This window comes from Varroa destructor, unplaced genomic scaffold, assembly GCF_002443255.2.
Source record: "Varroa destructor unplaced genomic scaffold, Vdes_3.0 BEIS01000006.1, whole genome shotgun sequence".
Classification (NCBI taxonomy): domain Eukaryota; kingdom Metazoa; phylum Arthropoda; class Arachnida; order Mesostigmata; family Varroidae; genus Varroa; species Varroa destructor.
The window spans coordinates 26,330,512-26,346,355 of record NW_019211459.1 but is presented as its reverse complement, the minus strand read 5'-3'; the positions used below and the strand labels follow the sequence as shown (position 1 = coordinate 26,346,355).

The 15,844-nt window shown below is 40.9% G+C and overlaps 2 protein-coding genes and 1 pseudogene across 2 annotated transcripts; 1 reads left to right on the top strand and 2 right to left on the bottom strand.

Annotated features, from left to right (window-relative positions):
- Window positions 1-418: 418 nt before the first annotated feature.
- On the bottom strand, window positions 419-4,941 carry fand (Pre-mRNA-splicing factor SYF1 fand). Its single transcript, XM_022811785.2, has 4 exons — window positions 4,783-4,941; window positions 1,931-3,894; window positions 1,456-1,704; window positions 419-885 (listed from the first exon to the last, which is right to left on the bottom strand). Exons 1-4 carry the CDS (start codon window positions 4,790-4,792, stop codon window positions 487-489), a joined length of 2,622 nt encoding a protein of 873 aa, XP_022667520.1. The 5' UTR covers window positions 4,793-4,941; the 3' UTR covers window positions 419-486.
- A 256-nt stretch (window positions 4,942-5,197) lies between these two features.
- On the top strand, window positions 5,198-6,393 carry LOC111253012 (ubiquitin-conjugating enzyme E2 R2 pseudogene; annotated as a pseudogene).
- Window positions 6,394-7,286: 893 nt separating this feature from the next.
- On the bottom strand, window positions 7,287-15,694 carry Vang (Strabismus domain-containing protein Vang). Its single transcript, XM_022812486.2, has one exon. It carries the CDS (start codon window positions 12,107-12,109, stop codon window positions 10,190-10,192), a length of 1,920 nt encoding a protein of 639 aa, XP_022668221.1. The 5' UTR covers window positions 12,110-15,694; the 3' UTR covers window positions 7,287-10,189.
- Between the last annotated feature and the right edge of the window lie 150 nt (window positions 15,695-15,844).

Genomic DNA, 15,844 nt, shown 5'->3' with positions numbered 1-15,844 from the left:
AACGTATTTTACTTCGAATAATAAAAAATAAAAATAGAATGGTAAACTGTTTCATAGAGTCTAATGCCTGTTGCGTAAGATACAAACGAAATATTAATATGTTTTCTCATGCAGATAGTAACGATTATCAGTTACAACTGTGAATAGACAATCGCATTAACGAAACTAATTTAGTAACAAATCTACACGCTAATGAATCGTAACATGAGCCAAACAAAAGTTGCGCCTGTGTCCGTTGCGGAGGCCTCGTAGGCTCAAGTCCAAAGGCGTTTCTCTTGAACAACGTAGCGCAGTCGCAGCTGGGCTTAAATTCATTCTGCTGTTAACATTACTGTATTAAAAATGTTTCTGCGGTGTATACACAAGATACTTGAGGAAAATGAAAATAAGTGAAGTAAATAAATAACAACACGACCAATAAAAACCAATATATTCTATTATTTACTTTATATACAATGCCTTAATTTCCATATATACACAATTCATTTAGTCACTATCGTCATGTTGGTTTTTTTTTAAATTTCCAAAAACTCCTTGAGGGACTGGCTTCGTTTCAACTTTATCCTTCTCATAATCGGATTCATCGTCATCTTCTTCGCCACAATCTCTCCTATCAGCCGATGCATTCTTGTTGGTGTTCTGACTTAGGCTCTCCGGATCTTCCCCATCTTCGTCATCTTCTGAAGGGAGCTCGATTTCGTCGGGGTTGTCGGCCCGTGTTTCCTCGTACGCCGGTTCCGTATCTTGGGCACGGATAAATGTCAGGGCTTTGCCAGTAATGCCGACTGCGGGCTGTTGCATTTGTGTTTTTGACGGATGTTCGTTCGTATTTGTTACTGCAGAAGTAGTCTGCGAACTGTATGGAACAGCCAGATTAAGGCTTACCTATAAAAAATGTTACACAGGTATAAACCATTTAGATTTACAAAATCACATTATTTGCAGCATTGCATTTATCAAGATCTGATGGATTTAATAGGCTTCAATGAAGATACTTTTCAAAACAACAACAGTTATTTCTTGAGGGAATTTGGTAATGGCACTGAAGAGCCAACGCATATTTCGAATTGTTGTGATACAGAAAGAAATGCTACGCTTCTGTATTTCAGCTTATTAGAACATACGAGCAAAAAAAGTACTTATAATTGACGGTCTATAATAAGTAACCCAGGCTCATTTGGGGAGGAGCTTTGACACTTCAATTTAGTTGCAAAACTCTAGTTGCTATTCCCAAGCTAGATCACTTTAAGCATGGCATATAGGTTAAAAGGAAGCTTAACGTAACAAAAGACAGATGTCTCTAAGAAAGCTTGAAAATAGATCATATACTTATAATTCTAAGTCCAGATGCTCTACTATATCTACAACATGTTTTATGAGAGTAAATAAAAGTGATAGAGCGACAGGAACTTCTAGCTCCAAACAAAGTTGCATTTGCAAAAAAATTTTACGAACCTGTGTATTAAATGTAGCCTGTACGCTACGCTTTATTCGAAGCATCTCCCGAGCCGTATCGGTGTTACCGTGCGAGACTTCGAATTCTTTCCAGGCACTCCAAAATTGAGGTTGAGTGCGTGGGTCGCACATTTGAGAGCAGTGCATCCAGATAGCGCGCGCTCGATCAACTTCGCCCAGTTTGCACTCCAATTGTGCAAACTGCATGCACATCACGATGGAGTCTGCGTCTGGCAGATTTTCAATCGCCTGAAATAATTAATTCAAACAAAACATGTCATATTATCGATTTAAAAATTATGTAAGAGAGGAAATATTACAGTTTTGTAAGTTATCATAGCCGCCCTGCAGCTATTCTTTAGTACATAACGCTTAACTTAATTCGCGCCTTCCCGCGATGTTTATTATTACAGATTTCGGATCAATTTAAAATACTAACTAATTCGTTATTCATAAGTATGCATTTAGGACATACCTTTTCATAGATTGGCCTCGTATGAGTTAAACCAAACAGCGTAGCAGCGCGCTTAATCTGCAGCTCAAACATTTCTCTTTTCTCGTTGTCCGGCACGACTTCGGCAGCTCTCTCATAGATGGACATGGCATGACGCGCCAGACCATGTTCCTCCTCTAGCTGTGCATATAGCAAATAGATATTTTTTGCGTATTTTGAGGGGCATTGCTCGAGGCACTGTTCAAACAAGTCACGTGCCCGCTCGAGCTTCGTTCCAGCAAAACGTTTAAGAAACTTACTTAGATATGTGTGCCATATATCATAAACGTTCGGCCATTTAAACAGAGCTACACCTTTTTCGTAGACCCGGAACGCCTCCTCAAAGTAATTGTGTTCCTCAAGAAAAAGAGCACAATTCAGGATGATCTGTGGTGTCCCAATACGAAGATCAATAATGTGATCATAGACTGCCTTCGTCGTTTGAAGGGTACCAAAGCTTTCTTCTAGATCGGCGTATAGAGACCACACTTTGATGTTCTTGTGAAGTCGTAGCTGCACAGTTTCCGATTGATCGTGATAGGCAACCTGTCGTGACGGGGGTGTTGTGGCAGTACGGCAGAGTTTGATGGCTTCTTCAATGTTGTCGTGTCGTAATTCCAACTCAGCATACTCACACCACACGTTGGCCAGATCGTCGACTTTAGCGTATGGCACTTGGGTCGCCTTACGGAAAATGATTCGGGCGTCATCTACCTGATCTTTACTTTCGTAAAGTTTAGCAAACTCGATCCATATCTGACAGAGCTTTCCTCCGCATGCTAGTTTTGGATCAACTGTTTGTACAGCCTTTGTGAATGTGCGAATGATCTCTTTTACATCATCCCTCAGTAATTTGACGCGTTTAAGCCATTCACCGACGTTATGTGGATTCTGTCGAAGCACCACCGAATTCAGCAGTAGCGGCCGGCGATCCATAAGGTATTCGTACCTTGCCATTTTCAAATTAATTTCCAGATCGGTCTCCTTTGTCTGAATTTCTTGCGCTAGCATGTTCCTTATCAAGCCGTATTCGTAATGCGAGTACGTCTCAAAGATTTGCGAAAAATCTCTAACTGTCAACACACTTTCCATTGCCTCCTCATACACGTCGCGTGCTCGTTCAAACAGCCTCGATCTGATGTAATAATCTGCTAGAGAGCACCATAGCTTACCTTGTTGGTCTGTATATTTTTTGATGCCACCTCGGATTATGGCGTCTACACGAAGGTTACTTTCTTCCATTTGATCAGGGTTTTTAGATATGAGTTCACATAACTCCATCCAAAGTTGATGTTTCGGTTTCCCTCGCGCAGAAGTAAACTCAGGATCGTTCACCATGTCTACTAGGAGTTGAGCCGCTTCACCCAGTCGCTCAATCGAGATGAAGTAATCAACCGCTTTCTCGCGGGATTCGGGGCTCAACTTCAGAAATCTACGATATACACGAACGCCTGTTTCAGGAATGTCATGATACTCAACAAACGCTAGGTAATCTGGCCAAATGCGGTCATGCTGCGTTATCGGTAAAGCGCGCAAGGCTCGATCAAATGTGTGTCGAAGTCGTGTGACAAAGCGTCGCCGGTGTAAGAATTCACAATACATCAGCCATATGCGAGGCATTTTGTGCATCCAAACAAGAGCCCGCTCGAAAACATTGCTCACATCTTCAAAGGCTGAGTCACTGGGGTAAAGTTTCATCTCTTCGAGAGCTTTGACACGAAGCGTGAGATACTGGTGCCATATTTTGTATGAGCCCGGTAGTACTTTCAAGGCTCGTTCATATACCAAGTTAACGGCATCCCGATTTCCTTTGGAAGTGCGTTGTCGCTTAAATTCTGCATAGCGTAGCCAATGACGAACGGAATACGGGTTTCTTAACAATTCCTCCTCATATGCTACGTCATCCTCTTCGAATAGAACAGCTACCATCTGTGCATCCATGATGACTGTGTAAAGATAAACGATACGAGCATAAATCAAACAATACATATTAAATAGTAAGTGAAGGCTATTCGAAGGTATAATATAAAAATCTAATTAGATTTTTTCCTTTTACTTTACCTACCTTTATTAACGATTTTCATGTTCCTTTTGAACTCCTTAGGGAGATACAGAACTAGTGCATAATTTTATCATCAAATTAATATGCATCAAATTAATAAAAAGCTAAGGTATACATGAGACGTCAGATTCGTAATTTCAATTAAGATTTCCAGTCAATGGGCACACGTTTATATTTAATTCAGAATTATGAAGTAAGAATCTCGTTAAATCCAGTTCCCAACGTCATGCACGGCTACTAGAAAAATAGACAAAAAGCCACCTTCAAGGGCCAGGTGAGAGAACTTCTGAATTTCTTACAGACTGCTCAGTGACTTGTACTGTTTGTTACTCCTTCAATGAGCAAACAAAACTCTTACCAGAGAAGTTTCTAGCAAGTACTTTATATATATATTCTCTGACTAATACATTATTTACACAATAGTTAGGTCTAAACAATACAATATATTCTAAATGCTCAAGTTCTCAAGAATTATTAAATAAAAAAAATCATTATATCATTAGTTTACTTGCTACCATTTACACTTTATAGATTGGTCCAAGTACTTAAATTGAATAATCTATATCTGTCTTGAAAATTAAATACTGTCGTACGGCCTATAAGTGTATTTTAGACCATGAGTAAACTGTTCCAATAGAGTTGAATGTATAAAAATGTTTTGTTTCCAAGGGTTATGAACGAATGAGTACGATAATGAAACGTAAAATTGTTTTTGAATTGCGAGCCAACGTTTATGTGATAACATATATTCTAACGTGTTTATAGCGCTTACCTTCAGCCATATCTGAGCGTATTCCTTCTGAACAAACCTTTTCGAATTTAGGTAATTAAGCACCGACAATAACATCCTACCTCAACTTGCGTGTTAACACAGCTGTCCAATACTGTCGTCTGCTAACACGGCCCATACATTCGCTTTGCAGTAGATTATTTGAAGCTTTGCTTAGCTGTTCCATTCGTATAACATAACTTGTTTATGATGACACGAAGAACCTGGCACATGAATAGAAAGATGCTTTCCGTAGAAACATGAACTGATGACGAATTGTGATGAACGGCTGTATCTTCTCTCCACCCGATTTGTTTACAATCAACAGTTACGCTGGTGCTTGCCGACGTTCGCATGTGTGCGCGCGCTGCCAAAGCGGTTGCCCGTGGCAAATTTTCACGTCGCCCTCAACGTGCACTCGAATCCACATCGGTATACTTCTTGTACTGGTGATAGAAAGTGTTACTAATACCTCGGGTTATTTGTCGAAAATGTAACCGCTGATGTTGTCCTTTCGCTGAGGAACGGGGTAGCAGCTTGCTTTTAGGTGCGTCGGTATTTTGTTCGTGACATCTTCGGGCTTGTGCTTTAGTCTGGTGCGCGAAAAGAAATTCGTTTCTGAACTAAGATTGTGTTCATTAGTATTGTTGCACCATGGCGAAAGGGGTTATACAGCCTTTACAAGCAATCGCCCGCCTACAAATTGAATTACGTAAAATGCAAGAGGATAGTCTTGAGGGTGTCATACTCAAGCCCAAAGAAGACAATCTCTTGCAATGGGACGTCGTCATTTTTGGGCCACCACAGACGCTCTACGAAGGCGGGTACTTCAAGTTGTTGATGCAGTTCCCGAAAGAGTATCCCTTTTTACCGCCAACAGTGAAGTTTATTACACCTATGTGGCATCCGAATATTTACGAGGATGGTAGGGCCTGCGTCTCTATTCTCCTTACAGGCAAAGACAGTACACTGAAGGCACTCAGGTCGTATCTGTGGAGCCCGTCGCAAAACATTAGATCCGTTTTGCTGTCAGTCATTTCTATGTTGAACGAACCGAACACCACTTCGCCCGCAAACGCCCATGCTGCACGCATGTACAGTCAATGGATGAAAAGCAATAAGCAGGACTCCGAGTACGAGAAACGAGTGCGGCACCTTGTACAGCAGACACGTAAAGATGCAGCTCGCGACAAGGTTAAGGTTCCGACTACGATGAATGAATATTTGGTCGCAAGAATACGGGTGTAGCGGCGCCAGCGCTCGTGGCGATCGTTGCAAAGACGCTTAGGATTGTGACGTACGAGTGCGAGATCGACCTTAGCAACTGCTGTGATTTGAAAGTGACGAGAAGCTTCTGAGGAGGACTCACTAAGGGTCAGCCATGAGTTTGGATAGTGCTTGTGTTAGGTACATATTCCACTGTAGTAATTGCGTTTTTTTTTCGAACTCAAAAACATGCGGAGTGTATATGAAATCGAGAAATAATGAACTCAATATATTGCTATCTCTACCAAATGCACGAAACAAGTTTATCTGTTCATCCAAGATCTCATTAATAAAGCTTCAAAATGTATGAAAAAGTATAATAAACAGACCTTTTTCGAAAAGAAAAAATGAGAAGCCTTTACTTAGATACTAAAGAAATACTCCTAATTTTAGTGAGGTATAATTTTGATGCATATCTATATTTATTCATAGATCAATGTTGTTTAAGGATATAAGCGTGGTATCCCAACGTAGCACATTCATTCCTTTGTTCTATCATGCTGGGTTACGTTGCAATGCTTGTGGGAGTAAGCGAAATCATGGATTTAAGGGACATTAGTCGAGCAAGCGTTTCAATAACTAAGCGGCACTCTGCCGCTTTAAGTTTTAAAGCTACAAAGATTGTTATTTATTAGCGTATGTTATTATCCACGCAGTATGTTCTTTTGGAGGATAAATATTTATTATTATTATTATTCCTATTAAATCACACTTATTTTGCCAAGCTGATTATAGCTCTTGCCAACATCATGTTTAGCGGATTTTTTTGCGTGAACCCGATGTTTTTTAGAGATGGCTTTCTCATCATCATGAATGCTTCCCTGCCAAGTGAATACTACACATAAAAGAAGCGTAGACATTGTTGCAGTCATCTTGAAAATGGTCGGAAAAAGCCTGAGTCGTTTTAGGGTAATGGTTAAGATAGTAATTCAGTAATAGCGATAAGATTAGCTGTTACTTAATTATTAGCTGTAACATAACGGCTATAACGGTTTGCAATAGGCCGCATTTTTACATTTATTATTGCAGTTGACATAATGTTGAGCAAAAAACTTGAATCAATGGAATTAAAAGACGCATGATATTTATTCTTATTGACTTTATTGGAGTATTTCTACACATTTTTTGCAGAAGTACATTTGTATTACCAACGAAACTTAAAGTTGTACATAGATTACAGAACACACACTACTAATATATTTTCGGAAATTCCGAAATAAGTATACCTAAATGACAACACATTTTGTAAAATTATAGGTTCGTCATTAATACATGGCATTTATTATTTATATTATTGTGACGATGTTATACCAGCGTAGTCTTTCATATAAAATGTACACAGAGTATACTTTGATCGCTTTGTTACGCACACAAATTAGTCACTCATCAATATCTGTCTATAATCATCATTCCAGTAGTGATCTCATTGTAGAAAATCGTTACACAGTTATTCCTTCGTAATCGTTTCATTCTTGCTTACAAACCAGGCCAGATGAAAAATCAAACTTGGCTCATTTTTAGTCTTAGCACCTATTGATTTCACAGTTGTTGGGTGTCTGATGCACCTCTATATAGATTACATCACTCTTAAAATAATAACTGAATCAGCCAGGAGACCGCAGATAGTCTTCATCAAATCGTTCGTGGATGAAAAAAACGATTTCGCTTGTCATAGACATTCCGATACTTTAAATTTCGCGTTTCAAATCAAACTTTTTATAGTTGTGAAATCTGATGTAGAATGTTCGTAATTAGCGTTTTATGATTGTTCAGTTCTTTTTACATAGGCGTTCGTCAAAAGCAAACATTATATATTATTAGTAAAAGAGAACCACATACATATAAAACAATCATGATATGATTTAAAAAAGAAAGTAGGAAACGCGACGTTCAGAAGGTCTGTTTTGGCATGAATTTGTTGATCAACTGCGTCACATCGCTATTCACAACCAAGAGATGCACGTACGTATGTGTGGGCATGTGCATAACAGTGTTATATATGTCGTTGTGGAAGTTGTGTCGTCTATTTTGTCCAGCCAAATATACGCACTGGGATATATCAGGATTTGGTGCCAGCCATCCTCGCACGTGAACTCTAGATTTTAGCGTTTTCTCTAACGTTACGATACAGATTCTGTTGGTCCCTGCATAGAACAACGAATCATTGCTTTTGTTTGAAACAGAATGAATATGCAAATTGGTCATTTCGAGTTGTCTATCGACACTGAAATCAAGTTATCATTTTAACGCTGAATTCAGCTGAATATGTATGTAGGGTAAACATATTGATCTTTAGCGTGTTCACAAATTTTAATTATCATCGACTAAAATGCTGCGTCCAAATTTGTAAAAGAAATAGATAATTACATTTCCTCTAATAAGTTTACATGATTTGGGCACGGCTGATCTCAGGAGAATATTTCCGCTGATTGTAATAACAGTATGCAAAGCATACAGTTACAAAGGATATTCAGGCTAATACTTGCAGGCTGAATAATAAATCTTTATTATTTCAATAGCTTTGCTAATATATATTTCACACGATTGTATGGTTAGTAGGCACGATGACAAGCCGTCAATTATGAATTCACATTTAGAAAGTGACAAGTGTACGGCAAGATTTGTACATTTTTTTTATCCCACGCCTTCTTAAAAAACATTTTAAGTACACACCGCAATTCACAGCTATTTTTGGCAATATTTATTTTATTCGCTGCTCACTTTTCAGACGAAAGGATTCTATCAAAAAAAAAAAAAAAAAACTGTTAAATTGGATTAAGAAAACTTGTGATTTAGTTATAATTGACTTCTTCACTTATCAGGACGAAGAACCTACTTGGTTCTGTGCACAAATAGAGACGCGTTAAAACAAGATTGCATCAGTAAAAAAACATTTTTTAGGTGTGTGTACAGACAATGACACACCGACCTAAACTCACTATTTATATTTATCTCGATGTAATCGAAAATGTAAGTCGAATTATTATAGCACCACTTGAACACTTAAATTTACCCGTTCACGTAAACAGACACACACACACTTTTGACTTTGACAAAAGTATAAATTAATCTGCATACACTTCCTACATACTATTGTTATCATAAACCTAACCAAGCGTTTGTTTAAAAGTACGCTACTGTACAGATAAATATAAATACAGTTTTTCTCTGGTCACTCCTTTATTTCTCCTTATCTAGTAGACAAAAAATATTAAAAAACTCCAGTTTATAGTAAGAAAACAATTGATTCGAATTCGTGCACGAACACAGGATAGCAACTCCTCACTCAGTTACGACAAGAGCGGCTCCTTTATTTAGAGCAGCTTCTCAAACTATAAATTACCAAATAATTAAGACATGTCCTGAAAGCTTTTTGTATTGGATTGCATAGCGGCCACGGTAACAGAAGCATATGCGTCTAGTAGCATTGCAAAAACATGGCTAGTGTCAAAGTTCGTGTTCAAAAAAATATTTGCTTTGTTCACAGAACCTCATCGAAGCAAATATTGTATATTATTATATGCACAATCTACATTGGCTTGTCGTGTTTTTCTTTAGTTCTAAATCATTAAGTCGGTTAATCGCTTTGGTTGAGGGTAGCAATTAAAATTGACAATGGCGTTCATCTACAAAATGTAGAATACAAAAACTCTTTCTTACAACTCCTCCTTCAGGTTTTTTTAGACGAACATGGTGTAATTTAGTAAAAGTAAACAGGACAGCTCTAAATATTGGGCGATGTTATCTGTTTGTACATAGGTCACGTCATGAATTTAGGTAGTAAACCAACGTAAATATACGGAATAGGCCTTCCGACTGACGAGACATATTACTATCTATGTATGAACAAACGAAGATTGTTTTTATGCAGAATACTTATTATGATTAATCACTGGATTTCCGGCATACTATTAGATACCAATCCTTCTAGTAAACGGCTTCCCATCCTATTTAGTACTATGCATTAAATAATTTGACAATTCGTTTTAGACTGAAGCATATGAAGCTACTTGAGCTTTATCATCAGCCTTATTATGCCTATTTTGCTGACAATTTTATACAGTGTTGGAATTGTATTTTCGTGTATGGATTCTTAGAAATTTTTTTTTCTATAAAATGTTTTTGTCTTGATCATTGTCATAACCTAAACGGACGTCTCGGATTGGAGTCGTAGTTGGAACTTGTTACATTTGGGATCGACCACCTCCTCTGTAATATTGAAGTGCGGTAAATTATGAACGCTGGCCATCAAGGATACGTCGCCTTGGCGAAGGATAAATGTGATGCCCTCCTTTACTGGTCGAGATAAGAGAACGTCACAGACCAAGGCCCATGACTGAATGGACGTTGCCAACTCACGTTCATCTTGTAGAACTGGCTCGTATTTTAAGTATTTCTCGAGGAATGCCTTTGGACTAAGATCATAATGCAAGCAGGTAGCGAGATGTTCGAGGATGCCCTGCATCGTGTGCCGAGGTTGCTGCCTTGTGATTCGAAGGAATTTCTGCAAAGCACGCGCCATTGACGGAAAGACGGCCTGAGCAGCTTCCTGTGGATCCATCAAGAACCCTCCTGCCCCCGTATTTTCCTGGTTCTCCTTCACGCGTTTAATATGAGTAAATGCATCTTCTACTGCGGTGATCAAACGAGCGCGGCGTTTCTTAACCCGTTTCTCATAATCATGTTCGGCGAATAAACGATCCGTCGTTCGCCGTCCACCACTTTGGCCATTCACTTGCGACGTTTGGCTGGCGCCACTATTCAGGTCGTAGACTTTGAATGACGGTTGCGAATTATGCTTTTTGGCCGATGTTGAGCTGGGTAACTGTTCAAGGAAGGGATTGTACACCGGGAAGTCTCGGTAATAGTTCTCAAGAAGATGAACGGCCGCTCGCTGTATACTAATAGCGCCTAGTGTGTAGCTCTTCGAAGCTCCATCGGGACTTCGGACAACCTTAACGTAGTACTGTGGGGGGAGATGACGTATCTCGAGTACGAGAACTGCGAGCAATTGAACCCAGAGCAGTGTGTCGATCATGGAAAGAGCAAACTGTACAATCGATAAATAGGTAAGGTCGAAATCTTCGTAGCGGCGTTCGTATATTCGTACCGAGTAGAAAAGCCAATACGAGATGATGACCACAAGGGTGAAAGCCATAATGACGGCGCGGAAGACAAACACTCGGGGCAAGGTTGCCCTTGGTCGACGGAAAAACACCGCCCAGCAGCCACCGAAGAGGATGCAAAGTCTGAAAGCGAAGCCGTTAAGAAGACCATCGCACTCTGGCCCGCAAGCCTGCACCTTCCACGGTTGCTCCCAAAACGGTAATTTCGGTAGTAGAACCATACCTAGAGGCGATAAAAAGGCTGCAATTGACAGAAATGCCGCCACGATGCTGCCTAACCACATGTGAATAAGAAATATTCCAGATAGGCCACGCCGGTCGGTGCCTAGCCGGGAGATGTCTTCAGCTGAAAGTGATCGTTCGGATGTGGCACCTGTAATACATGTCGTATTGTCTGCCCAGTTGTCGTCCTGCGGCAGAATTTGAACTTCGACCACTTCATCGGTAACATGACCCCCACGGCCATCGCGTCCAGAGCGATGCGACGTTTTGCTTTCTTTGACAAGGGCTGGACTGCCACCGTTGGCAACAGCGATGGTCGGAGGCATCTCAATTGCGCTTGACATATTGACCGAACTGTTAACAGAGCCTAGTCCACCTCCGCCATTACCCACTGATGTATGGTGCTGCGGGCTTGGACTGTGGAACATACTCATACCGTCGAACAATCTTTGCTGATCTAAAGGATTGTTTTGTCCATGACCGATATTAGATATGTTGCCGCTACCTTGACGAGTCTGGCCATTGTTGAAACCTAATGGTGATTGGCCGATGGGCTGCTGCTGATGTGAACGCCCGAGATTTAGTCCGAGCGACGGCTGTGGCGAGCTCCCGTTGTTATTCCCAATCGACCCGGAAATTTGGTCAAGCGGTCCATGCCCAGAGTAAGGTGGCGGAACCCGACGAGGTCCGTGTGAAGGTGAATTTAACATTGTCATGAGCAAGTATCGTAAATATCGTCAACGTAGTCAGTAGAGTTATTTTACACCTCACATACACACAAACGCATACACGCAAACACTACGGCGAAGCGACACAAATAGGCGAAATCTTCATCGCTGTGTCGTCACAAATGACGACGGCCTATCATTTGCTGCCGAACTTACTATATCTATGTATAACGCACGAAATTAGTGGTTCTGCTCATACAGAGTTCTCCACGTACAAATTTCACATTTGAAAATTGCATAGTACAAATACACACACGGGGTAACTCACACGCGATTTAATAAATGCTCGTTGACCGTTTGGATACTTGGCGTGGTCTTCGGTTCCTTTTTTCCTAATCAGACTAGCTCTATGCGTGCATTGAAGCTGGAAACTGTGGGAACACGAACGGTAAGTGATTAACGGCAGTAAAACTGGATGTAGGAAATCAAATGGATGTTTCTATCGTTTACTCCCAATAGCAGTGTGCACTATTCTCGTTGTTTTTCTCTTAATTAATCAAGCGTACATGGTAAGAAGTAGGGCTTTTGCAAGACTGTTACAATAAACAATTCTTAAGTGGCTTTCACGGGGTGTTCTGTTTTAACCCGTCCGTTTAGCCTTGGCACTGTTTGATGATCTCGTCGGCCTCATGATGTGCTATCTCCGACTTCGGTCTCGAAGCTCATACACATTCACTTTCTATTGCCGTACATCTATTTATCCACCACACGCACCTACATGCGCCATACACCCAGCTTTCACCAGTCGGAGCAGAATGTTCCGTATTGCCGTCGAGAGGCTGTCGCATTAGAACTGGATTACTGAATCTGTAGCTGCCGCTTCTCTGACTGCAACTGTTCTTCCTAGCAGGAATCGCAGCTCTTCACCGCAGTAGCCTGTCGCTACCAGCAGACCTCGAATCGACTGTATCCCTGCGACTGCAACTCCTGTTATGTCTTCGTCCGGCAGTGATGTTTACATCAAGCAACAGATTCAGAGCGGTACTCCGGTAACGCACACACTCTTACAGACAACAGCCAAGCAAAGTTCCGCACATCGCCAGCCGAGAGGCCTCCGCGAGCGAACTGAAGCAGTGCAGCAACAACAACAACAACTGGAATAATAGCAACTAGCAGCCAGTCAAGAAGTAGAAGCAGGCCGACAACGCAAAGCCAAACGACCAAACCGACGACCCGCGGTCAGCCGGGAACGCAGGGAGGTAGGCGAAATCGAAAAGCGGGGTTCTTCAGCTGGCAAGCTCTACCTTCATACGAGCAGCACCGTATAGCTAGGCCTGCTCAATCGGTCTGCCTATACCAGCTTCTCTTAGCCGGTTTCATGGCACCGACGGCGGGTGCAGCAAAATATCGTCAAGAAGCAAACCTTTCGTCACATCTTCTCTCTTTCGCGCGTTCCCTCTCTTTCGCTATCATCGGGACACTCGTAGCGGCTCGCACTTTGTGGCTACGTCCCTTTCCCTCTGCTGCCAGGTGCTCCGACTGAAAGAAAGGGCAAGACTCAACCGGCCGAACTGAACGCGAAAGCCCGCCACCGCGAGCCATCACCACTACCAGCGAAAATATGACACGATATAGCGGTACATCGGTGTTCTAATAACATTTATTGTGTAGGCAGGATCTTGTCCGTAGTCTGTCTCTCAGACGGCGGCGCCACGGTAGGACTCGAAAGAAGCTGAAAAAACCGATGATGGCTGTACCGCTCAACCGAGGGCGCTGCTGGTAGCAAAAGCATGTAGCCCGGACCAGAATAATTTTGTCTAGCTTTTCCCTGGGATGTTATATTTTTGTTCTGGTCGATATTGTTAGTCGGGAGGACGGCTGAGAACTGCGGCTTTGGTCCTTCTTTATCCCACGACTCGCTACTGCACGACTGGCGAGAGATGAACACATGGCAGCCATGAGAACGTAATGCCGACCGTCGTCATCGTCGCCGCCACCGTTGTCGCAAAGGGTTTCGTCGTGTTCCTTCGTTCGGTCAACACTGGAACACTTTCCTGTTCGACGTTTCGGAACCTCAATATTGGTAAACACTGATTCCAACCGGAACTGGGCTCCGTCTTCGCTGCCATCGCAGTCGAAGAAATGGAAAAACTACTGGTTCTTTTATCTCCATGCAGGAACCGCAACAAAAAGAGTGCCGTGATTGCGGAAGTTTTAACGATAGCTTCATTCTGAAGGCCTATGGCAAAGGCAATAGGATAAAGTCGATGGCTATGATGGTAGTGATGATCATGATCGGGACACTTGTGCCATTTCATATACAGATTACCGGGTTAGGTTGCCACATATTGTTCTAAACGACCGTATTTGCCCTAAGTAGTTATAATGGCAAGTTCTTCTATACTTTTCTAATTTACATATGTGCCCACACCAAGATATAGACGTAAAGACTTGTCGTAGTCAAAGAAGTATAGTTCAAAAATTATGCAGCGGGGGTGAGGGGGGACCACTTAGAGGGCAGGCTTGCTTAAAGATGAGATTGGAAATTTAGTTCTCAACTTGAATGTTGAATATCTGTTCATAGCGATATAAGTATTGTAATTTAACACATTCAACATTTGCAATGGGATCAAGTTCTTTAGGCTCATTATCGGAGCAACTGTCTTGAAGAATTTTCCTGTGAAAAAAAATGATTCTAAGAAAAACATTGTCATTCTCCAACTAAATTCAAATTAAAAATATATATAAAAGGTAAGCTATCTATATGCTAATAAATAAGCTTACAGCATCTACATTGCTTCGAAGTAACACAATGCAAATCTATTTCTAACTATAAGTAAAATACAAACAGTTATTATAGACTAATGAGGGCCTAGTTCTTACATGCAAGGTCCAATGCGAAGATGATTAAATGTTTATGGCACAATGTTCGTAACGGAACGGTTCATCATAGAATCCCAAAGGGATTAATTAATATTGTCAGTAGAGCGGAAGGAAATAATCGAGGCAGAGGTGTATGTTTCCAATAGCATAAATAACTGTAATAATAATCTGACTTAGCTTCACCTACAGATCTTTGGACAACAACAACAACAACAACAGTTCCCGTGATGCTGCAATAGTAACATGCCTTCATATAAACTTAGGGAAGCGTAATGGTTTGCGTCCGGAATGTAGCGTTGGCATGCTTCGTTCTGTGCTGGGGCGCCAGCCGCCTGAAGCAATCGTTAATAGCAATGTCAGATTAATAATATGTAACCATTCACCTTCTTGTTTGATCTCTGAACTGAAGTCCATTGTTCCGGTGCGAAGGTATCTTACACTTTCTTAGTTATCAGGTGCTTTTTGCCTATTGAATAAAATCTGCGTAAGTGTTTCGAGTTTTGCATCCGGTGTCGCATTAAACTAAGTAGTAGAAAACTTTTGAGATTTGCCTGATTTACGGTACATTTTAAAAGGTCTGTCATTTGTCTATAATACCCGGTTATACTTTCTTTGTTGTGTTATTGTTGAAGAAATACTGTTTTGTAGGATAGTTATGTATGTCTATAAAGGAGGCATGTCGTGCAATCGAAGGAACGGAAAAGGAAAGTCGTTTTTATGATGTTAAGCAAACGCACGTTCTATGCAAATTCGATGATTTTGTTAATAAAGTAAACAAAAAAGTTAATAAATAGTTTCACCGGGGAATGTAATGGCCATATTATTGTGATTATCGTTTTCGACTAGTCTGATTTGTACGACTCGACTTACAAACTATAAAAAGACATTAACAAGTTTATT